The 23,741-nt window shown below is 41.0% G+C and overlaps 1 protein-coding gene across 7 annotated transcripts in view; it reads left to right on the top strand.

Moving 5' to 3' along the window:
- Positions 1-23,741, top strand: part of LOC116670708 (nucleosome-remodeling factor subunit BPTF) — a 75,602-nt gene that overhangs the window by 40,911 nt on the left and 10,950 nt on the right. For 5 of the 7 annotated variants that reach the window (XM_032501384.1, XM_032501348.1, XM_032501374.1 and 2 more), the window contains 18 exons: positions 3,536-3,665; positions 4,627-4,762; positions 5,179-5,481; positions 5,684-7,763; positions 9,878-10,002; positions 10,500-10,652; positions 10,872-11,022; positions 11,323-11,362; positions 11,763-11,988; positions 12,272-12,421; positions 15,093-15,223; positions 15,791-15,905; positions 16,094-16,299; positions 18,561-18,801; positions 18,966-19,228; positions 20,217-20,330; positions 20,433-20,594; positions 21,066-21,148. In XM_032501384.1, coding sequence (XP_032357275.1) covers positions 3,536-3,665; positions 4,627-4,762; positions 5,179-5,481; positions 5,684-7,763; positions 9,878-10,002; positions 10,500-10,652; positions 10,872-11,022; positions 11,323-11,362; positions 11,763-11,988; positions 12,272-12,421; positions 15,093-15,223; positions 15,791-15,905; positions 16,094-16,299; positions 18,561-18,801; positions 18,966-19,228; positions 20,217-20,330; positions 20,433-20,594; positions 21,066-21,148 — 4,809 coding nt within the window. The remainder of the gene's footprint in view (positions 1-3,535; positions 3,666-4,626; positions 4,763-5,178; positions 5,482-5,683; positions 7,764-9,877; positions 10,003-10,499; positions 10,653-10,871; positions 11,023-11,322; positions 11,363-11,762; positions 11,989-12,271; positions 12,422-15,092; positions 15,224-15,790; positions 15,906-16,093; positions 16,300-18,560; positions 18,802-18,965; positions 19,229-20,216; positions 20,331-20,432; positions 20,595-21,065; positions 21,149-23,741) is intronic. The other 2 variants (XM_032501356.1, XM_032501341.1) reach the window with 2 other exon arrangements.

The following is a 23,741-nucleotide window of genomic DNA, read 5'->3' as shown; positions in this document are numbered from 1 at the left end:
GTCCAGTCATGGCTCAAAGATTCTGACCATCTCCACACTGAAATCACCATCATCCAGCTGGAACACGTTCCGCACCGTTCATGCCCCCACTGGGCCTCACACGGTACAGAGTCAGGCACTGTGATATGGAAATGGTGTTGTTACAATTTGATACTTGTGTAACTTAACTTTTAGTGCTTTAGGTTGTTGCCTTTAAGTGATTACATCACTTATGTTTAGATATGGAAAAAATGTCAATTAAGGTACTCTTCTTCCACAAACACAACCACACATGACAGAAAACTTAAAAATAAATGTAGCCTAAAAGGAAAGGGCCTAAATTGAACAAAATTTTAAATTGTCTAATGTTGCTTTGCTTGTTTTATAGACCAATTGATTAAAGCAGTTCAGATGTGCAGTAAGGCCAGAGAGTTGCACTGGCTCTGGCATCCTGGAGTGTGCCATCAAGCCTGTGGCTATGCTGCCTGTCTGGAAGGACTCGCTGGGCCATACCAACACACATAGTGTGTGTGTGTGTGTGTGTTGTGTGGTGTGTGTGTGTGTGTGTGTGTGTGTGTGTGTGTTGTGTGTGTGTGTGTGTGTGTGTGTTGTGTGTGGGTGTGTGTGTGTGTGTGTGTGTGTGTGTGTGTGTGTGTGGTGTGTGTGTGTGTGTGTGTGTGTGTGTGTGTGTGTGTGTGTGTGTGGTGTGTGTGTGTTGGTGTGTGTGTGTGTGTGGGTGTTTGTGTGTGTGTGTGTGTGTGTGTGTTTGTTGTTGACATGTGTTGTTCGCACGTACTATATATATTATATATGCCAAAGTTTGGTTACACCTTCCCATTCAACCATTTCCTTTATTTTATTTATTTATGTTGTACTTCTCACTGAAGGCATCAAACTATGAATAACACCAAGAGATTATGTACTTAACTAAAAAGTGTGAATAACTCTTAAATAGGTCTAATATTTTCAAATTCCTCAAGTAGCCACCCTTTTCTTTTTTGATAGCGCTGCAAACCCTTGGTGTTCTCTCAATGAGCTTCATGAGGTAGTCACCTGAATGGTTTTCACTTTACAGGTGTGCCTTGTCAGGTTAATTATGGAATTTGTTGCCTTATTAGGGGTTGGGACCATCAGTTGGTGTGTGCAGAAGTCAGGTTTGTACACAGCCAACAGCCCAATTGGACAACTGTTAGAATTCATATTAGGCAAGAACCAATCAGATAGTAAAGAGAAACGAGTGGCCATCATTACTTTAAGAAATTAAGGTCAGTCGGCCAAAATTGCAAAAATTTGAATGTGTCCCCAAGTGTAGTCACAAAATCATCAAGCGCTAACACAAAACTGGCTCCCATGAGTACCGCCCAGAAGGAAGATCAAGAGTCATCTCTGCTGCTAAGGATAAGTTCATCTGAGTCACCAGCCTCAGAAATCCCAACTTGGCAGCAGCTCAGATTAGAGACCGATGAAATACCATACAAATTCTAGCAACAGACACATCTCTAGAACAACTGTTAGAGGACTGCGCAAATCAGGCCTTCATGGTCAGGCCAAATAGCTGCTAGGAAACCACTGCTAAGAGAGGCACAAGCAGAAGAGATGTTTTGGGCCAAAAACACAAGGAATGGACATTAGACCAGTTCAAATCTGTGCTTTGATCTGAATCCAAATTTGAGATTTGGTTCCATCCGCCGTGCTCTGTGCACGCAGAAAAGGTGACCGATAGATTCTACATGCCTGGTTCCCACTGTGAAGCATGGAGGAGGAGGTGTGATGGGTGGGGGTGCTTTGCTGGTGACACTATTAGGATTATTCCAAATTGAAGGCATACTGAACCAGCATGGCTACCACAGCATCCTGCAGCGGCATTCCATCCCATCCGGTTTGCGTTTAGTTGGACCATCATTTTTTTTTAAACAGGACAATGACCCCAATCACACCTCCAGGCTTTTAAGGGCTAATTGACCAAGAAGGAGAGTGATGGAGTGTGCGCCAGATGACCTGGCCTCCACATTCACCGGACCTGAACCACAAGATGGTTGGGGGGAGCTGGACCACAGAGTGAAGGCAAAAGGGCCAACAAGCTAACATCTCTGGGAACTCCTTCAGACTGTTGGGAAACCATTTCAGGTGACTACCTCTTGAAACTCATCAAGAGATGCCAAGAGTGAGCAAAGCTAATCAGCAAAAGGGTGGCTACTTTGAAGAAACTATATATAGACTGTTTTCAGTTTTTTCAGTTTTTTATTATGTACATAACCCATATGTGTTCATTCATAGTTTTGAGGCCTTCAGTGAGAATCTACAATGTAATAGTCATGAAAATAAAGGCGCTTTGAATGAGATTGCAACCAAACTTTTGGCCTGTTCTGTGTGTGTGTATATATAATATTAATATATATATATTATATATAGATATATATATATATATATATACACTACCGGTCAAAGTTTGGGTCACTTAGAAATTTCCTTGCACTCCATATGACGAATACCAGCTGAGATCAGTTGCATTGTTTTTTTAACCAGGGCAGCAGTTTTCAGATTACATTATGTGCTCACTTTTTTATTTACACATTGCAAAAGCGTTCTCCTTCGTTTTCTAGTTAGTTTTTTAAAATGATATCAGATTAGTAACGTATGTGCCTTTGGATGATTGGAGGAATGGTTGCTGATAATGGGTAATGTAGATATTGTATTAAGATCAGCCACCCACTCAATCAGCTGGTATTATGTCTATAATGAGTGAATAGAAATGTGTAAGTGACCCCAAACTTTGGACGGTATGTGTGTGTGATGATATATATATATATATATATATATATATATATATATATATATTTACTTACTTACTGCACATATTCATCCTGAAATTCAGTTTAAATACATTCAAATACTTAAAAAAAAGATAAACTGAAACAACCATTCAGTGCATGTACATAGGGTGTGTGTAGCAGGCAGAGGCAATCATAACCAGATCAAATCAGATCAAAAGGCCCACCCTAGCTGTGAGGCATAATATTTAGACTGCAAGACCACTACCAGTGCCACCCACCTCTACTACTGCTTCAACACCACACCGCCCCAGTAAAGAAGCGATTGTCCAAGATTTCACAAGGTTAGGATCAGAATGTTTGAACTGTGAGCAAAGTAAGTGAGAGAGAGCTTTTCAGCAACTTGTAGGGCAAGTGTGTGTGTTTCTTGTTTGTCATGTTTAATTTATGTTCCAAGAGTAACTATCATCTCATCTTTAGTCAGGGCTATAATCATACTTTTGCATTATTTAAGAAGCTTTCCAATTCCAAAAGGCTAAAAACAGAAGGCTGAATGGTTGAAAAGATATGCGTGGTGGTCGTTAAGTGATTGATGACCTTATACAGCAATTGTCTGTGCAGCACACCATGAACACAAAAGTTCAGACAGAGAATTCACATCAAAGGTTATTTAGTCCACTTTTCTTCTGCATTACTAGTCTTTGTAGAAGTAAAATCAATTACAGTTATAATTTAAGAGCAGCAGGGCAGGCTATACTGTATGACAATAAAATTTTCATTTTCAGGTTAAACCGCATGACCTCTATGGAGCGTGAGGAGAAAGAGAAAGTGAAGAAGAGGGAGAAGAAGCTGGAGGATGAAGAGACAATGCAACAGGCCACCTGGGTCAAATACACCTTTCCAATTAAACACCAGGTAGGTTGCATACATATTCACAAATGTTGGTTTTTCAATTGTTTATTTCTAACACAAGATGAGTTTAATATGTCATAAATTAGATATTCTTTTACATTTCATGCACACAAGGACCACCCTTTTATACTCATGTATACATACTTAGCATGTCAGAATGGAGATTGGACCAGCGGAGAAGTTATTTGTCATTTTTTCTACACAAAATACTCACTCCTCATGTAAATGAGCTTTGTACAGCACATGGCATGCAGACACCGGGATGTACAGTGTGGCTGCCATTACAGTGTTAAAGCTAAATCTAAACATGGGCATTGAACTTGACACTGGATGTTCAGAGTCTGATGACATGACATTATTATTATTATTTTAGCTAATGTACTTCTTCTATGGGATTTTTGCTGTTCTGAGTTTCGTACCATCATGGTTAAATGCACTTATTGGACGTCTCTTTGGCTAAAAGCGTCAGCTTAATGCAATGTAAAATAAAACATTCTGTGTTAGCCACATTTTAGATGCACCACTGAACAAGTTACAAGAGGTTTGATTAGATAAGATACAAACAGCCTAACTATTCTAGTTTTGTTGTCTGTTCCAACACAACATGGAACTCTACTAACAATAGAATAATGGCAATAACATTTTACTCTAGCCTACTTCTAGATTGAGACTTTGCTGCCTTGAGGCATTTCTCTGGGAAACACTGGTGTGTATGTTGTGCACATGTTGTGCATATCTGTGACCATCAAGGGCTCTTTGATGCAGCAAATTGAGCTCTGCTGTTAGTCATTTCCCTCAGCAGTGATCAGTGTGTGAATAACCTTAACTTTTAATCTCTCTTCATACCTTTGCTCTTCCCTCTCCCACCCCTTTTTCCCAATTACTCTTTTGAACCTTTCATTACTTTTTGTTTCTTTCTTCGTCTTTCTATAATTCATTTTCTACTTTCTTGTCTTACTTAAAGGTGTGGAAGCAGAAAGGAGAGGAGTATCGCGTTACGGGCTATGGGGGCTGGAGTTGGATCAGTAAGACTTATGTGCAACGATTTGTCCCCAGGCTTCCCGGCAACACCAACGCCAACTACCGCAAAGAACTTGAAGGTTTGGGATGGAAGACTTTGGGGCCTAAAATGTGGTTTTCTCTAATTTAAAGTATTTTTGCCTCTGAGAGTGAATAAGTCTCTCGTTCAGTAATCTCAACGATGTCATTGTATGTGTTGGTTGGGATTCTATAAATTTAAGCCTCTTTTGATGTGTCTGTTGATGTCATTAGTTATCTCAAGGAGTCAATCAAAGACCTCACAAATAGTTTACATTATTATTTATCCTTAACTGCTGCTAAATATTTCAAATGTTAAGCAGAGCTGCAGATTAACTGCAAGTGTGTTCTTCATGTTATAGAAGCTGGATACAGCACGTTAATCCTTTTCAAGTTCATTATATTATCAGTAGCTCTAGATGTGTGTTTATAAACAAATTTGAAAAATAAACTCTCTCTGTCATTGGGTTTTCCAAAGATGCTAAACTTGGCAAGAAATGTACACTGTTGGACTTGAGTCGACGTCCCAGTGTATCTGCGCCAGAAGCTCAGGGAGCTGCTGTCTTACACAGTGAGGAAAGAGATCAGGACTCCTCTGGCCTCTCCAAGCGTGCAACAGATCATCCCATGTCTGTTAAAGATTTGGGGTCTATTGAGCGGATAGAAGAGGAAAAGAAAGAAGAGTTGGATGAAAATGAAAAGTTGGAGGAATTATCAGCAGAGGAATCACCTGCAAAGATGGAGGTGGACCCCACATACTCAAGATCAGATGAAGAGCAAAGTATGAGTGTGACTTAGTGTCTAATAGTATTGTATTCTATTGCATGTGGCGGATGTAGAACATTTATAATTACATTTACTTTATTATTGTTTGTTTATCCTTCCTTTTTCAATTTGATTGAACGAGATTGTAAGGCAAATGTGAGGAAGTATCCCAGTTTTATATCAATGCAGATTAAAGTCTTAATTAATTTTCTCTCCAGGGTCCAGTATGCAAGAGGAAAATCTCCATTCAGGCTCCATTAAGGAGGAGCCTACAGAGGCCCCGACACGACCCTTTAACTATGATGTAGTGGATGTCAGCAAAGGCTTCCTTACCCGCATCGCCTACAAGAAGAAGGTCAAGTCCTCCAAGCTGGACAATCTCCTAGAGCGACGAGTGAAGCAGCACGTTATTGAAGAGAGGCAGAGGCAGCAGGTATCTGCCTCCAACCATCAGACTCCTACACCAGTTTCATCCTCTTCAAACCCCGCTCTGAGCACTCCAGTCCGGCCGCGATCGCCTCTTAGGCCCCATACTCTTGCCCAGACACAGCTTGCACTGGGCAAAGCTTCCACAACACAAACTTCAGGGCCAGGAAAAGTTGGAGGACAAGCGGTTGAAAGCAAGAGTCTGGCTGAACTCTCTAAAACAACAGATGAGATTGTCACTCCTCCTCTCCCTTCTCTTGTTCCGGACTCAACACCCAAAGACAGTTGCAGTACAATTACACAAAACCAAACTAGCTCCATTCCCCAGGTATTGGAGGCAAACTTAGTAGAAAGGACTATGGGGCCAAAAGAAATTAAAACAGACAGTTCAGTGCAGGAGGGTGTCACACTGCCTGATGTACATGAAAAAACAGGAGGAGGGATTCATAGCTCTTTAGAGCGACAAACAGCGAGTGTACCATCAGATGTTACTAAGGCTGTGCATATTGAAAATACAGGGTCTGAGGTACCCAACTTAAAAATGGACTCTCTGAGGACATCTACAAGTGTTCTTGACCAAATAAGCAGTCAAAACATATCTCCTTCCAAAGGTATTCAGCACCCAGCAATTTTAAATTCAGCACATTTGGGTACAGAGGAAAATGGCATGGGGCCAGAGGAGAACCAAGAAAATAGACAAGGCATTGGACTAGGTAAAACCGAAGGCAATAGCATTCCCGAGCCAGGTTCTCCTCTCCCTCAGGTAAATGGTAATGACGGGTTGGGGAGTGAAAGCATGTTGAGTAACTCTGTAATGAGCTCAAATAATGTTGTGCACAGCAGCAGTCCACAGCCCATGGTGAACAGCATTGGTAAAGTTGAAGAACAAGGGCTGGTTGTCTCATTGAAGGACAGTACACAACAACAGCCTTTAGTAAACGGAGATTTGGCTTCTGTAAATGATTGTACAGAGGTTGGGGGCGAGGAACCAAGCTTAGCTTCTAAGGTAGAGGTAGAGAACAAAACAGTGATAATAGACCAGCACTACGAACCTCCGCTGAAGAAGACGAAGCTAGAGAACAACTTAAATGCACTTGGAGCCAATACTCAGAGCACTCTACAACGCAGCAGCACATCTGTGGAGAACAAACCCAGTCCTGTGGTCAAGATCATCAGAATGGCACCGTCTCCCATACCTTCAGCAGAAGAGTCCAGTCTAAGTGACGACTTTGCAGAGGAGAATAGTACCAGTGTGGCAACAGAACCACTCAAGACCATCATCACACAGGTAACCACAACCTCCACAACCACCACAACAGTAGTTTCCACAGAGATGAGGATAGCCAAAGTGCCATCGAAGGCATCTGTAGTGGTAACAAAGCCTGATGTGTCCACAAAAGAAAACAGTGCAGTGTCCACCCTTACTACCATGACCAAAACAACTGTGACCAAAATCTGTTCCCCCGGACTTGATGGTCAGTCAGAGGCCAGCCAGATTGAAATGGTGACACAAGAACAGAGGACGGCACTCTCAGCCTCTATCAGTAAGTCAAAAACTGACACCAGTGGTAAAACCTCAGTGTTGTCTGTTGCTGTGAGCCTGGAGGACTCGTCATCAACAAAGGGCCGTGTTCGTCTTCTCAAGTTCTCCCGTACCAAGAAGACACGCTCGGACACTGCCCTTCCTTCTTACCGCAAGTTTGTCACCAAGAGCAGCCGCAAGAGTATTTTTGTACTGCCATATGACGACTTGAAGGTGCTGGCGAGGCGAGGTGGATTCCGTGAGGTGTCCATATTTAGCTACAATGCCAAACCAGCCCTGGATATCTGGCCATATCCTTCACCCAGGCCCACGTTTGGCATCACCTGGAGGTAAGCTCACTCTTTCTGTCAAGGATCACTCACTTTTTCAGTTGAGTGCAAACAAAATCATTACAGATTAAGCAGCCATGCAATATTACAGTTAGGCTACTGGAGAAAATCAAAGATAACATAAAATATCCAACTCAGCGTTCACATTCCATTCCAGCAGTTGTTAAATTCCTCGCTGCAAATGCTGGCATCAGGATCATTTCAAACAGTCATAGCATCAGCAGTGGGAATATCACAGTCTGCACTCAGCTGTATCATAGCACAATTAACTAACTCTTTTGCGCTTTTAAATGCAGGTAATTTATGGTATAGTGGGCGGGGAAAGGCACTGATTACCCAATGAACTGCAGGTTTGGTAAATGGCATAATCTGGTATATCACAGCGTGCGCTTTCTATGGGTTGGCCACGGCGCTTATAACGTTCCGTTTGCAAATGTACGCACATCTGGCCCTGTGGATCTTGTACACGCAATGCTTTATTCCAAATGAAAATGGAAATTTTAATACAGAAAGCCCAAATCAAATAAACAGAATATTTTATTTAGGTGTTAGTCAGTCAGACATAATTTGTATCTGACTCCCCCAAAAAATATTAATTAAAACCCCTTCAAGGGCGGCACTCCAAATTTGAATAAAAAATGATGGCTTGACTAAAATTAAATTGTACCCTTATTTTATAAATGGTCACTTGAAATTAAAATATTTCTAAATAAAACTTAATCACACTTAACTTAATTTTTTCTTGGATTTCTTAAAAGTCAATTTTCCATTTGTCAAAGACTTATGTGTGTTCAGTGTCATAGTACAGTGTATGTAAAGGCGGATCCTGTGAAATGGAAATCAAAAACATATGGCTGTGGTACATAGTAGCATGAGAAGGATAATATGCATTTAACGTGTACTTTCACTTTTAGCTCTGGATATTGGGCAACATAACAAGGCTCGTGTAGCTTTGTGCTGTTATAGAATTATTCACAATGTGTAATCGTAAATGTTTTTTAACAACACACTTCTTAAACAGCTATAGTTTAAAATGTACATTTGCGATGTTTACGAAAGACAACCGAAGGGATAAGGCTGATTTGTTGTTCTTTAAGCATACACCTTTAAATCCTTTCTTGGTTTTGTCAAAGTGCCATGTACTGTTGATTTGTTGTTCATTATGTCTCCCTCCCTGTCTGCTGTTCGTGGCTTTGGCCGTGAGAGATGTTGTGGCTCTGAGCTTGGTGTCACACAGGTTATTTTAACTGGACCTCAGAGTTCCAAAGCAGTCATGAATCATACAGCGGACAAGTGTCAGGATGTTCATTTTATGCAGTAACCCAGGGATATTTTCCCGCCTGTGGTTACACATGGGAAGGGGATTATACCAAAACCCATACACACACAGCCTTGTGATGATGTTTTTGTAAATGTTCAAGAGAGGAGTGCATTGTTGGAACAGCAGACGCGGCCATAATGATGCAAGGAAGGAATGTTTCTTCTAAGGGACCTTTTCCTGTCATCTAAATCTACACTCAGAGCAGTCTGTTACACCCAAAACTGTTTATTAAATTAAAAATGACCAAATGAAATATGCATAAGCTTCAACTTTAAACTTTGTGAGTTTGTACATTTATTTTATGTCTTTTTGTAGTCACAGATAATATCTATTCCTCAACCAAATTAGCGTATAAAATTATTTATTAAATATGGCAGCCAGTCATTATTTCATGAAAAATTGTCATGAGGGGACAGCAACATCACCAACAACCTCAGTCTGTTTTTACTCTTCCTGTTACATGATCGTGCTGAAATGTACGTCTGTAACAGTGAGCGAGGCACTGGCGGTCAGTTGTCCAGCACTAATGAACTGCAAGACACCAGGGCAGTGGGGAATGCCAAAACCGCTTCAGCTCATATCTGTAGAACAACTCTTCTTTCAGTCAAAGTTTATATTCTAGTTTAAATTAAAATTCTAATATTTTAAATAAAAAAATTACAGACATTTCCATTTTCCAGGAGTTTCTTTCAGTTCATGATATGTACAGGTGTGAAGTTGTAAGCAACACATTACTTGGACCACATGCAACTGTATATATGACTAATATGTGAACCTTGTGGTTGTGTTATAGGTATCGCCTGCAGACGGTGAAGTCTTTGGCTGGTGTGAGCCTGATGTTGAGGCTCCTGTGGGCCTCTCTGAGATGGGACGACATGGCTGTCAAACCCTCCGCTGCTGTAGGCACCACACGTACAGGTAGAAGCCCCTTCCACTCTCCCAAACCATCCAGACTTCAAATAAAGATGTATAAAAATGATTACATTTGAGTTTAGGTTTTTGAGGGAATTAATAATGTTGTTTGACATATATGAGGAAGAAGTGATTTGTGTTTGGATATTTATCTGCTGTTATCTAATTTCCTTTATGGTTCTTTAATGTATTGTCTCCTTTATTTATGCTCATATTCCTGCCTATACTGTGGATGATAGATGCAGCTGGTGTTTCCACAAAAAATCAGTCTACTCCAACCATAAAAAACTGTAGCATTTCTACAGTTTAATAACTCCATAATATCTTCCTGTTTTTACTTGGGCCATCTTTCTTATCCATATATGTTGGCCCAGAGACATAAACAGAAGTGCTTGTCTGAAAAAGACACAGCCCTCAGTCTCATGTGGGTGTCACTGTGTTTATGTTGGAGTGCATTTCCTCCATCTTCTCGGGCTCTCCTTCTCATCACCATACCAACCCAGCCCTATCCCCACTCATTGCTACAGAGACCTCAGATACTGAAATCACCACCACCGAGATCATCAAGCGCCGTGACGTGGGACCCTATGGCATTCGCTCAGAGTATTGCATTCGCAAAATCATCTGCCCCCTTGGAGTGCCTGAGACTCCGAAAGGTTAGATGCACTTTTTTATTTCTGTCACTGAAATAAGAATTAAAATGCTTGAGACCAAAGCAAATAAAAGCTTTGGACACAGAGGCAAAACCATGATCAATTTTTAAGTAAAAAAGTGGATGAAATTATCTTTTTCCATCCACTTATTGTATTGCTCCTTTTTGTATTGCAATTTTAAAAAATACAATACGATAACAATGATCTGTTGCACCATTCCAGAAACCCACACCCCTCAGAGGAAGGGGCTGCGCTCCAGCGCCTTGCGCCCCAAAAAGCCTGAGCCTGCCAAGCAGACAGGCCCAGTGGTAATTGAAACCTGGGTGGCTGAGGAGGAGCTGGACCTCTGGGAGATCAGAGCCTTCTCAGAAAGGTCAGAGGGTCCAGCATGTTATGTCTTTACCTCCAATGTTGCATCAATTGTACAATCTGTCAGGACGATATAAGAACATATCAGGATGTGATATTATTCAGGATGGTGATTTTAATGTCTCCATAGGTCCAAACTAAACTAATATTCTTCTTGGTCTGCTTGAGGTTAATTGCCTTGTAGGCTGCTTCAGGCGGATACTCAACATGTTCGACATAATCACATCTAAATTATAGAATTTTTGGAAAGATTGTAGAATGTTTTAAATTACTATAGGTCTTTGTTTTTTTTTTTCTTTTACAGGGTGGAGAAAGAGAAAGCTCAGGCAGCAGAGCAGGCCAAGGTGAGTGTGGTTTAGTTAAGTAGTCTTTCGACTAAATGTTCAATTTCATTAAAGGAATATTAGTCTTTAAAGAAATGATAAAAGTAAGCCTTTTTAAAAAAAAATATGTTTCAACTGAGGCTTACCCAAAAAAAGTGCATAAATAGTCGTAGACACTTCTAAAGAGGACACTTTTTGGTAACTGGGATTTACATGTTTGTTGAGCAATGAGTGAAAACTGAATCAAGATAACAGATGATCTATTGATGGTATAGTTTGGCCAGATAGCTATCCCCCAAACACCCCTGTCTATATCAATCTATTCCACTGTAATAGCTAATTTTCTACACTACTGATTGAATAAATACTTCTGTCATGGGTGTCTATGTTAATGTACTGACTGCCTGATATACCATCTCAGAAACGTCTGGAGCAGAAACCGGGCTCAATCACACCTACCCCAACAGGGACTCCCTCAACACCTGTTGCCACGCCCAAAGTCATTGTCAGCTCACTGTCAGGACAGGGCACCCCCAGCACCAAGGTGGTACTGTCCAGCAAGATGGGCACCCCCGTCACATTCCAGCAAAACAAAAACTTCCAGCAGTCATTCGCCACCTGGGTCAAGCAAGGTCAAAGCACGCAAGGTACTTTGCAGAGTGTAACTACTAGCCTCTTTACTGTACTTTAGTCTGGTGGAGCTGTAGAGAGGTACAGTGTACTATATGTTCTCGCCTAAATTTAGGTGCAGAGCTTGTCAGACCAAATAATACATGTGTTCACAAGGGAGACACCAATTGTCTACACTTATATTGTGTTTTAAGGGTTGATCACCAGCATCTCTGTGTTGGTTATCAAAATGTATTAGAAGAAATGATAGTATCGGATTTACAGTATTTGTTGTAATTTTTTGTTTGTTTGCTTTATTAGGAGCGGGCACAGAGACCACCGTGGCCACATCTGGTGGGCACACCTTCCAGATTACAGGAACTTCAGTAGGTGGAAAAGTAGTGACCACCAAGCTGCCGCTGCCCGCCAACAGTAAGATCGTCACAGTCAACGTGCCAACTTCACAAGGAGGTACGGCAGGCTTTAATAAGTAACACCTTGGAAGTGGGAGGAGGGCACAAGTTGCATTGATTTAGTCTAGACATTTCTTTTTTCCATGCACCACTATTTCGGGATGCATGTAGGTTTGTGTTTTAATTGGGCCCACAATTGAGACATTTCAAATGTGTCCAAGGAGCCAAATCAGATCTATTTAGCAACTTGGCGCTCTAGAGGGACTGAGTCTGTCTTCACACATTTTAAATATTTTGAAATCTACAAATTAGAGACTAGTTAGACATTCCTTGATTGCTGCTGCCAGTAAGCCAAGTAAACAAGTAGACTTTCCCTTTTTTAAGGCCCACAACTGAGAAGAACTAGTGAAGTGCAAAATTGGGGCGCATTTAGTAAGCAGCGCATTTAGTAGCTAAAGAGACCAATGTTTCTCTCAGAACTTGGTGGAGACCAAAAACGGAGCTAAAAGGAGACCGAATATTGGGCTCACATTCACCAGATGAACAAATAGACTCCAAATGAATGCAAAGATGCTGGCCACTGTACACTACCACAAGAGGACGAGGGAGATCAAGTTAAATAGTTGAACACATACTACAAATATTAAGCTAAGCTAAGTTCAGTCCAACTATGTGTTTGTTCCAAGTAAGTATTTTGTTCTGCTTTCACCTGAAAAAATATCAAATGTGCTACCATTTCAAAAGCAGTCAGCCGATCATTGTGTTTTATGCTACTGTGGCAGCCTGGTTTGCACCAACCCTATTGTGGTGCCCACTATGTGCCAACCTCATGAGTCAGCAGCTTAGTTTGGTGTTGCACATCATGTCTGGCTGAGTTCTGTCGGCATGGTAAAATAATAGAAAGATAGAAAGCTGTTATTTTGGTTGGATGTTTTTTGGGATGATAGACTTGTGTAGTCTGAGGTTCTAAATCTACTCAACACTCAGAGGAAAACAATCATTGCTCAACACTCAGTAGAGGTGGTCTGTCATGTTGACATGTTCCATTAAAGCTGTTGACAGTTCTTGCGTGGGATAAATAGCTCAGATTCAACATTCACAAAATCAATTACTTGACTACAAGCTGTATGCACTAGAGGTATTTTTGAAATTAAAGTGTGCCATTTCAAGTTGTAAATATTATCCAGTCAAAAACATTGGATATGAAAGCTTAGTCTGGAAATCAAAGAACCTTGTCCACATTTCTCCCAACTGATATAGATTTTTTTTTAAACAATTAATACCTCAGTTTCCTGTTTTATCCTATGTATCCTTATATTCTGTCAAGCCAACTAACATAAGAATGTGAAAAAGAAACAACTGAAGATATTTTTATTTTGAAACATGATGCAATGATGCTGCTGCTAAAAACAGCCACCTAGTATGCAGTAAATGTATCATTAAACACAGACTTGTTTAAAGAAAGATAAAGAGAATAATATTCTCTACGGACACAAAGAAAGTGATTTTTCTAAATATTGAAGTTACCATGAAGTAAAAACCAAGTTCAGGTGGAGTGTGACCATTTAATGGACATGTGTATTTATCCAGCATGACTGTTGGGCGCCCTGTTTGTTTTGGAAGGGCTTGAGGAAGTTAGGCAGGAAAACAAGTTTACCCTGAGGTCTGCTTCCCAGACAGGTAGCCCTCTATAGCGGGATTCCATTTTTATTTTTTTCCCTCCGACTTTTTGAATTGAAGTGTACCTCTCAACTCACCAGAGTCCCAACTCCCCAACTTCTCCAAACAGCCAGTCCATAGAAAAGCATGTTTGAAGTGTGTGACCAGAGCAGCTACTCCCCTGGTCTTACGACCGGGTTTAACATCCCTGTTTGAAGAGGGAAACCCTTGATGTATAGGTTTACCTGCTCAGTTGCGGTTGAAAAACCGCAGCAAGAAGGCAGTAGAGGAATAAGAGCGACACTCTCATGGTTTCCATTTCTGCCAACAGCTTCACGTGAGCTCATTAAGGCACAGAGCCTGGTGAACAAATATGAAACGCTCCCTTTGTCAGATTAAAGTTGAAAAGTAGGATCTGTATTTATGCATAATGTATGAGGGGGTTCAGGTATGTTGGGGGAAACCCAACTAAGCTTTCAGTGAGCCTTTTGAAGATTTTGTTTACCTGCTCAACTAATATTTACCATTGCTGTGATCAAAAGCTGGCCATCAAGCAAGGAGAGAAGCACAAATAATGTATGAAGTTGCATCAATGCTGGACTTCTGTACAACTGCTCTCACTTGTGACACGCAAACATGTAGCCACTGCTTCACTCATCAGTAATTGTATTAGGAGTGTTTGATGATTTAAAGATGTCTTGATGGATGTGTTTGATGTAAAAGGCAGGTGTTTGACAAATAAATAGCATAGATCTCTAAAAAAAAAATCTAGCTTGCAAGCACTCCTGTTAGCATACAATTATGATTGTATCTTTAAACCACCCATCTTAACTCTGTCCAATTCTTAAAACAAACTTCCTTGCAGCATTTCTCTCTTTCACTTTTCACTCTGCCATTTGTGTCATCACTTATCTTTCCACTAGTTATATTTTAGTCTTGACTGATAAATAGAATTGACACGCTGCTTCCCAGTATACCTTGTCTTCACCGTACCCCTGTCCTCATGTCTGTCTTCTCATTTCTTCTCATTTGTTCACTCCGGTATATTTCTGTTTCTATTTTCTCTTCAGGTGTGGTTCAGCAGAAAGTGTTGGGGATCATCCCCTCCAGCACAGCAGGCGGTGCCCAGACCTACACCACATTCCAGCCCCGCACCACTACGCTCAACATAAGGCACAATACCCCGGTCTCCCAACAACAGGTACATCTGCCTTCTCCTTGCTCTGAAGTATCCATAGAGATGTTTTAACTTAATCAATTTGTTCATCCTTTGTGTGATCGCAATTTTAGTCAGTACATGTTCAGAATCAGAATCAGATCAGAATCAGAAATACTTACTGATCCCCGAAGGGAAACTCTGTGTTACAGTTGCTCAGATATCTGCTTTGCTAATTTCTTTATATTGCCTTCTGCTTTGTTTTGTTCTCATTGTATTTTCTACTATGTTTCCAAAAATCTCTAACATTGCCCAGACCTACACCACATTCCAGCCCCGCACTACAATTTTGTTGATGTGCTGTTGGTACTTTTCAAATGTTATATAGCAGGTGACATATCTACTATCTCTGTACATTCTTTCTATCCTATCATGTATTTTCTATATATGTATAATATTGAAACAAAGTCGCAGTATTTTTAATTTGCTCCAGGCATGCTCCTTTTTTGAATTTTGACCTCTCTTTCTTTTGTCAGATTCTGACCATTAAGGAAGAAGATGCTGGCTTTGAAACAATGAATTAGTAAAGTCTTTATGAAAATGTGCTTCTAGGTTCTGGCAGCTGGTGGTCAGATCCGTCCAGGAATGACAGTGATCCGAACACCGATCCAGCAGACCGGACCAATGGGAAAGACGATACTCCGCACACCCCTAGTGGTCCAGCAAGGTAATGTACTCTTCATGGGAGTTATATACTTTTTAGTTGCACATACAGCAACTTACCCTAAACAAACAATCACTTCACACTGGCAGAATGTTTAGAAACAAGCAAAAATATAACTGTTTCATGCTCTCTCTGTAGCATGTGTGAAAGTCTAACTCAATTTACCATCTTTATACAACTTTGTCCTCCAGGTCAGGGTGGACAGCAAGTGGTGACGCAGATCATTCGTGGCCAGGCAGTTTCCACAGCAATATCTGGTGCCAGCCCTGTCGCCACGGTCACTGGACAGGCGGCGGCCAGCCCTACCACAGCAGGCCAAACACCACCCGGCACCCCACGAGCGCAGGGGCAAGGCCAGGTTAAACTCACCCTGGCACAACTCACCCAGCTAACACAGGTTAGTGGGGGGGACACCAAAAACCCCGGGATGTCACCCAGTGTGCAGGGTTTGAACAAAAGTCTGGTCGCTTGTGTACAAATTGACCTGAAGTGCCGCTGAAATATATTTCTAATCAAGATTTATTACAAGAAAGGGCTAATTTTAATCCCAACAGCTTTTGTAATAATTTTCAGTGCAAAACGAAACTGTCAAAAGTATTCTAATCATTGAGCCTTGAGTCATTGCAGTGTGTTGTCGCCTTGTCATATGAGCTTCACCTGTGACTATAATGGATCAATTAGGTCTCAGTGTGTATAAAACAACCCCAGTACACTAGACCTTCACATCAACTGCAACTGACATCTGCAAACATGCCTAAGTTCACCCTGAGACTAAAGTTTTGATTATCAAGAGGCTGAAGACCAGATCCACTGCTGATGTGGCAGACACCTTCAATGTGTCTCAGTGTCAAGTAAAGAGGATTAAAAAAATATTTGAAGACCTGGAGACGTTTTTGACAAGCCCAGGTCAGGCAGACCCCTTAAGAACATGCTGAGAGGACCGTTTGTGGCTCGAAAATCCAAGGCCAGCCCATTTTCCACTGCAGCAGAGCTCCACCAGACCTGGTCACCTGAAGTCCCTGTGTCACCCTGAACAGTTTGTCGGATTCTGTCTTGAAATGGCCTCCATGGTCGAATCATTGCCCAGAAGCCAGCACTAAACAAGAGACAATTGAAAACTGTGTGGCATTTGCCAAGGCCCACAGCCTGCTAAAGATGGACGATGGAGAAGTGGAAAAAGTGGATTTTTCAGATTAATCTTCTGTTGAATTACACCACAGTTGCCGCAAATATTGCAGGATACCTACTGGAGCCCGCATGGATCCAAGTTTCACCCAGAAACAGTAAGTTTGGTGGCGGAAAAATCATGGTCTGGGGTAACATCCAATATGGGTGTGCGAGAGATCTGCAGGGTGGAAGGCAACATCAATAGTCTCAAATACCAAATCTTAGCTACCTTTTATATTCCCAACCATAAAAGAGGCCAAATTCTGCAGCAGGATGGCTCCTCCATCGCATACTTCCATCTCCACTTCAAAGTTCCTCAAGGCGAAGAAGATCAAGATGCTCCAGGATTGGCCGGCCCAGTCACCAGACATGACCATCATTGAGCATATGGTGGGGTAGATGAAGAGGACATGGAAGACCAAACAAAGAATTTGATGACTCTGGAGGCATGCAAGACTGCTCTCCTAGCTATTCCTGATGACTTCATCAATACATGGTCTGAATCCTTGCCAACCGCATGGATGCAGTCCTTCAAGCTCATGGAAGTCTACAATATTAATTTGAATCTCACATCACCACTATTTAATTTGTTGCATATTTTAGTATTTGTAGTAATTTGTTCATTTTATGTATGGCGACAAACTTTTGTCTTGCCAAAATTTGACCTTTCTGTCTTGTTTAATAATAATCTTTTTTAATGAAATAATTTATTTCAGTGCATTGAACATCATTTGGGGAGGTTTGCTTTTCATATGAGCTATTTCTTACACCAATTGATTAATTAAAAGTCAGTTTATAGCAGTGTTTTCTACAAAATAGATAAGCGACAAGACTTTTGTCAGGGACTGTATATCATTTACAACCTTTAGACAGTTTTGGTATTGAAATATAGACTTATTATATTGGTCTGTACACATTATTTTCACTTTGTTTTCCTTGAATTACAGTAAGAGAAAAAGGATGGGAAAATATTTAGCTTTATTAATTGATTATGTATAAATATGAACTAAAAGATGTTTAATTTTAGCTACATTATAAAATGATGATTATAAACTGTGTAGACACCCTGGTCTCCAAAGAAATACATCATCTGTTTTCTCAAAAGTCAAGTTTATTTGTAGAGCCCAGTATCGCATAATGTTTTAATGGACTTTACAACCACATACCAGCAACAGTTCATCTCTCAGACTCAGCTCAAGTTAAGACGAAAAAAAACTTTAGAACATATAGAGAATGGGAGACAGCTTGTGAGACACTGTTCAGAGAAAGAGACCCCCATTCCCAGATGGCTGTTGATGCAAAAAGAGCCAACAACTACAAACATTTAACCAATATTTAACAAATTTGAAATTTGGGGGGAAATTGTGTTACTAAAATTAATTTATGCTTTGGATAATGGGATATGTTCACAATTTTTCACCAAAGGCAGTTTATTTTGGATTAGACTGGACAATGTGATTCATGTTCCCCTCTCTTCTCTGCCTCTTGTAGAAGCAGCAGGCTGGTTCAGGTGTGGATCGGCAGGCTGGTGTTGGTGGTACCCAGCAGGCTCTGACGGTGATGGTTCAGGGCCAGGGCCAGACCACCGGTCAGCTGCAGGTCATACCTCACGGGGTCACTGTCATCCCAGGTCCCGGTCAGCAGCTCATGCAGGCAGCGCTGCCCAACGGCCAGGTGCAGCGCTTCCTCTTCACCCCCCTGGCCTCCGCTGCCACACCCACATCAAGCACAAGTATGATAAGAAACAAGCATTTATTTGCATTCAGACAAACTCTTGAAAACAATTGTGAAAATAAATGTAAATTTGATGTGTATCATCTGGTTGATTTGCAGTGAATAATAGGGACATTTTTACAACCACCATCTCTCACTTTCTCTCGCTCTGTCGCTCTCCAGCCACCACAGTTCCCACCTCCACCAAAACCCCAGCACAGCCCGCCCAGAAGGCTGCTGCCCCCGTCCAGGCAGGGGCGACCCCCTTGGCCACCACCAGCAACCCTTCGTTGGCCACCCCACAGGGCCAGTTACCCCCTCAGACGCAGGCCCAAATGCCCATCCAGTCTCCCACCTCGCTGCAGGTGAAGACGCAGGGAGGAACCGTGCAGCTGCAGCAGACACCCCAGCTCATCAGCATGTCTGGACTTCAACAGCAGGTACAGGTATGATTAGCAAAGAGACACTGTAACGTTAGCCATAACCTTACTCCACTTCCCAAAACCACTTTAGTTCACATGAAGCTATGTGTTGTAGAGCAGTAGGAGACTTTACGGTAATTGGGCTAAACAGGCTTAAATGTAAATAAGGCTCTACTATTAAACCCAGGTACTTCTGTGAACTTCTAATTCATTCTATTAAGCCGTGGGCAAGGTATTCCAATCAGATGGTGCTTTAAATTTAAAGGCACATCGTCCAATTTCTTTGGGGATTCTGGGAACAAAGAAAAAGGGGTACTCCTTATGTCTCAGACTGTATGTTCATTTATATGGGATTAGATGTTTTAAATGAGTGATCTAACTAATTTAAATTGGTTTTTTTTCAATACGTTTATAAAGTGTTTTCCAAGTAGTTTGCTGCTGCCCAGTAGTAATGTGGAAATCATGGTAACCCAAATCCTCTCTTCTCTCTGGGTTTTTGTTAATCAGTTTATCAGATATTCTATGAGCTTTAAACCCCCAGATAAAAGGCATGATTATCGAGTCTAGTTGTTTAAAGAATGACTTTGTTAGGAAAATAGGGAAGGTTTTAAAAGAGGTATAGAAATCTCCTTTTAGTCTTTCCAGCTCGAGTTACTTCAAGGTACTTCAGCATGTCTGTACCTTTTTTTTAAATGGGAGTTTATGCAAAAAAAGTTGCTTCATGGATATCCCAAGAGGCAAAATTTTGCTTTTTTGCCAGTTAATTGTGTACCCAGAAACTTCACCAAATGACTTTATGAGATCTAATAGAATGGGAATAGACTGTTCAGGCAGTGACACAAAGATTGCAACATCCTCTGCATATAAAGTCTTTTCAATATTTTTGAGAGAGCTGTTTTGCCTGACACTAGTAGCAAGGGCTAAATAAAAGTTTAATATAGATGTATTAACACAACCCTGGGTTTCTTTTCAGCTTTGTTAAATTTGTGTATATTCTATGTTGTGACTGCAGGTGTTGGCCCAGCTGCAGGCCCAGCAGGGTGGAGGCTCTCTGCCACAGCACATCAAACTCCAGCTTCCTATCCAGATACAACAAACAGGGACCACCTCAGCTCAGGGAGGACAGGTAGTGCAGCAATTATTTCCTGATATTCCCTGTTTACTGCGTCACACATTTAGACAGAGTATTCAAAATGGTATACCTTATCACACTATGCTGTCTGCACAGATTGGTAACGTAGTGACCATCCAGGCAGCTTCTGTCCAGGAGCAGCTGCAGAGAATCCAGCAGCTCAGAGAACAGCAGCAGCAGAAGAAGAGACAAGCCGCAGAGGCCAAGAGAGAGCAAGCCCTCAACTCAGCCAGTCAGAGCGACATCATTCAGAAACAGGTGTGTATGTAAGCGTGCTCAGGCACTCCTCAGTCATCCTTCTCAGTCCAAGGCTTGCCCTCCCTCTTCAATCAGTAGACCGTCACCAGCTTCTAACCCTCTACTAAGGCTGGGTTTATTTTGACAGCTCAGGCCCTGTCTCCGTTTGTTGGATTTAATACTGCCACTACTACTTTGTGTGTGTATATTTTCATCTGTCTGTATGTACATTTGACACACAATACTGGCTGGTCACATTTAATAATAATCCATTTCTGTAGATATTTGTTGTACACATTAAACATACCTAAAGTCACAAAGTCCAGATTAGTGTATTTTTGTTTTTATTTTTATGCAACTCATTGGTTTAAATATGTTATCAAAATCTGTTCTTTCTTTGCTTCACTGTAGCTGTTTCTGCTCAAACTGTAAATATATATTCTGTTGTTAAACGTGGTTTGTTCTGATATCTTCCTGCGTCGTTTGTTTCAGGTGGTGATGAAACAAAACGCCGTGATCGAGCACCTCAAGCAGAAGAAGACCATGACACCTGCAGAGAGAGAAGAAAATCAGAGGTGTGTGCGTGTGCGTGTGCGTGTGCGCGCATTTTGAAGGGTGTAATTGGAAGGATCAGACTCTCACCAATCGTACTAAATGCACTGTGCTACATATGCACCTTAGAAACAATGCAGCACAGGAATTATGGTTAGGGTGATTAAATGTGGGACAGGTCTTTAAATTCGTATGTGTCCACATTCTCATTATATGGATCTCACTTGGGTAGTCTGTACACTATCCTCTACTCTCTCCACTTGACTTTTATCCAAACACCACGTTGGGAGGTACTACACAGCGTGGGAACTTTTGGGTGTGTAACTACCAACAGCTGCATGGACTCACATTGACCCTAAAAGCAAGAACACAAAGACAAGCCTATGTTCAAAAGAGAAGAGTTGAACAATAAAATCACACAAGACCCTTCCAACCCTTATTATTTGTAGGGATTTAGCGAATTTACACTTCCATATAAAAAGTCTATTAGCATTGTTTGAAAAAGAATTCAGATAAAATAATCATTTATTTTGTTCTGTAGTTCCCAAGAGACTTTCTGAAAACCCACTGTCTCAAGAAGTTTGTTGGCCTGCTTTTACCTTTTTAAAAAGGTGAAATTTTGTCATGAAACTACAAAACAGAATCTATCAAATAAAAGTCAGAGTAGTGGAATGTTAAGAGAGGCTTTCCTCCTTCCCTCCCGTTATATATGCTGTAGATAGATTTTGCTCTGACCTACAGTTGACTCTGACAACCATGTGTTTATGTCCACAGACGGTGTGTCAACACTGTACCCATTCGCACAAACCTGAAATACCAAACCCAGACTACCGTGACATCACTACAGCAGCTTTCTCTGTTGTTTGTCTCTCAGCTTATTTTTCATCCTTTTTCCATTTCTTCATGTCATCCTTTTCTCTTGCTTTGCCTTCAAAACACCACTCTGGTAGTAATAGCCTCCAACTCTGACATCAGCTTGCGTTTGTGTGTCCTGTTTCATTAGTCTCTTCCACTTTCATGCTGCATTTATGCTGTAGGAACCTTGGCCTATCTTTGACCTCAGCAGACATGCATGGGTTTGTGCGTTATTCACACAGATATGCACTAACATTCTGTCGTTGAACGTGAACTAACAATTTTCGATCTTACTTGTGAATGTTGGCGAACACAAGTGAACATACCGGGGACACCGGGCCATGAATTAGCCTCATTTACTATAATATATTGACAAAATGTTTGTGGAGTTTTTATCGTATCTCGTTTTTTATGTGTCTGCGACAGCTGTGGCCAGTTGCCTTATGTTTTAAGGTTGTCCGTACCTCTATCCATCTTTCTTAATCTTGAGGAAATGTCTTCAAATTTGGCACAAACATCCACTTTCACTCAGGGATGACCTAAATAGATTTTGCATAACTCAAGAAAGAAACATTTCACTCAAATGTAATTTAATTGTAAATTGTGAAAATGACATTTTATATTCAAATGGCAAAGGTCACCTTGACATCATAATGTTCAGCAACAAAAAAAATGCTTTACTGGTAATTATTCAGCACTCAAACTCAGGAACAGAAGGGGAGGCAATTGGTCAGATACAAAATTGGTGACACTAATCTTGGGTGCCCACCTCGAAACGGGGGTTAGATTGTTAGATTGGTTAGATTGTTTGTGCTGCTGGGTTGAAGATGTTTGTTTGGTGAAGCATTAATGTTTAACCAAAAAATGCACTTAAATTATGGCTTCAACAATACCTTTTATTAAATTCCTTTAAAGTCTTCACTACATGTTTTATGAGTCTGGACAGACATGGATGCAAACTGCAACTTGACTGGTTAGCAAAAGACGTACAACCCTTAGCCGGTAATTCTATTTTCTTTTTCATTGGTAAATATAGGGCATTACACATCACCCTGAATCCCCATGTGCATTTTCAGTTTGCTTGAAATTGCGCGTATGATCTTTCTTCCTCCATTTCTTATGTTTACAAAATCACTGTGGCTTCTCAGTCGTCATCTTTCTGTCCATATCTCACCATACCGCTCTTCCAACCCTCAGCTCTACACCCATGCGACAGAAGCACAGAGTCTCATACAAATAAACACTGGACAACCAAATACCCCTCTAACATCTGTAAGACACGTGGCTCAGTAACATCACTACTCTGACTGCTTGGTTCTCACAGGAATAGCATCACTTTTAGGCTTTTAGGAAATTTTAAAAGGCTTTTGTTGTTGTTGTTTAAAAGTTGTTGGTACTAGTGGAAGTTGCTGGGAAAAGCAAACAGTTTGATTTACCAAGATTATTACTTGATATCTTATTTGATAGTTTGCTACAGAGAAAGGAAAGAGGCTTAGTTGAACCCTGGACTTTGTATTTACTTAGTGTTACATAGAGCTGCCAGACTTGAGTTGAGCATTGACCCACACACTGCTATTTCTTATATATGGAAAGTTAGATGTTCACTTTTTTTGAAGTAGCCAATATCCATGCAGGTTGTACTCTCTAAAACATTGAAGCATTGTTTGGATTAATACTCAACTCCTGCCCACTGGTGTGTCAGAGGGATAACTTTCTTCCTGAATTCAAGATTCAGATATGTGATAATCCTTCCCCCCCCCC

The sequence above is a fragment of the Etheostoma spectabile genome, chromosome 2 (genome assembly GCF_008692095.1).
Source record: "Etheostoma spectabile isolate EspeVRDwgs_2016 chromosome 2, UIUC_Espe_1.0, whole genome shotgun sequence".
NCBI lineage: Eukaryota > Metazoa > Chordata > Actinopteri > Perciformes > Percidae > Etheostoma > Etheostoma spectabile.
The sequence above is the reverse complement of the archived record's forward strand: the minus strand, read 5'-3'. Positions and strand labels throughout refer to the sequence as shown.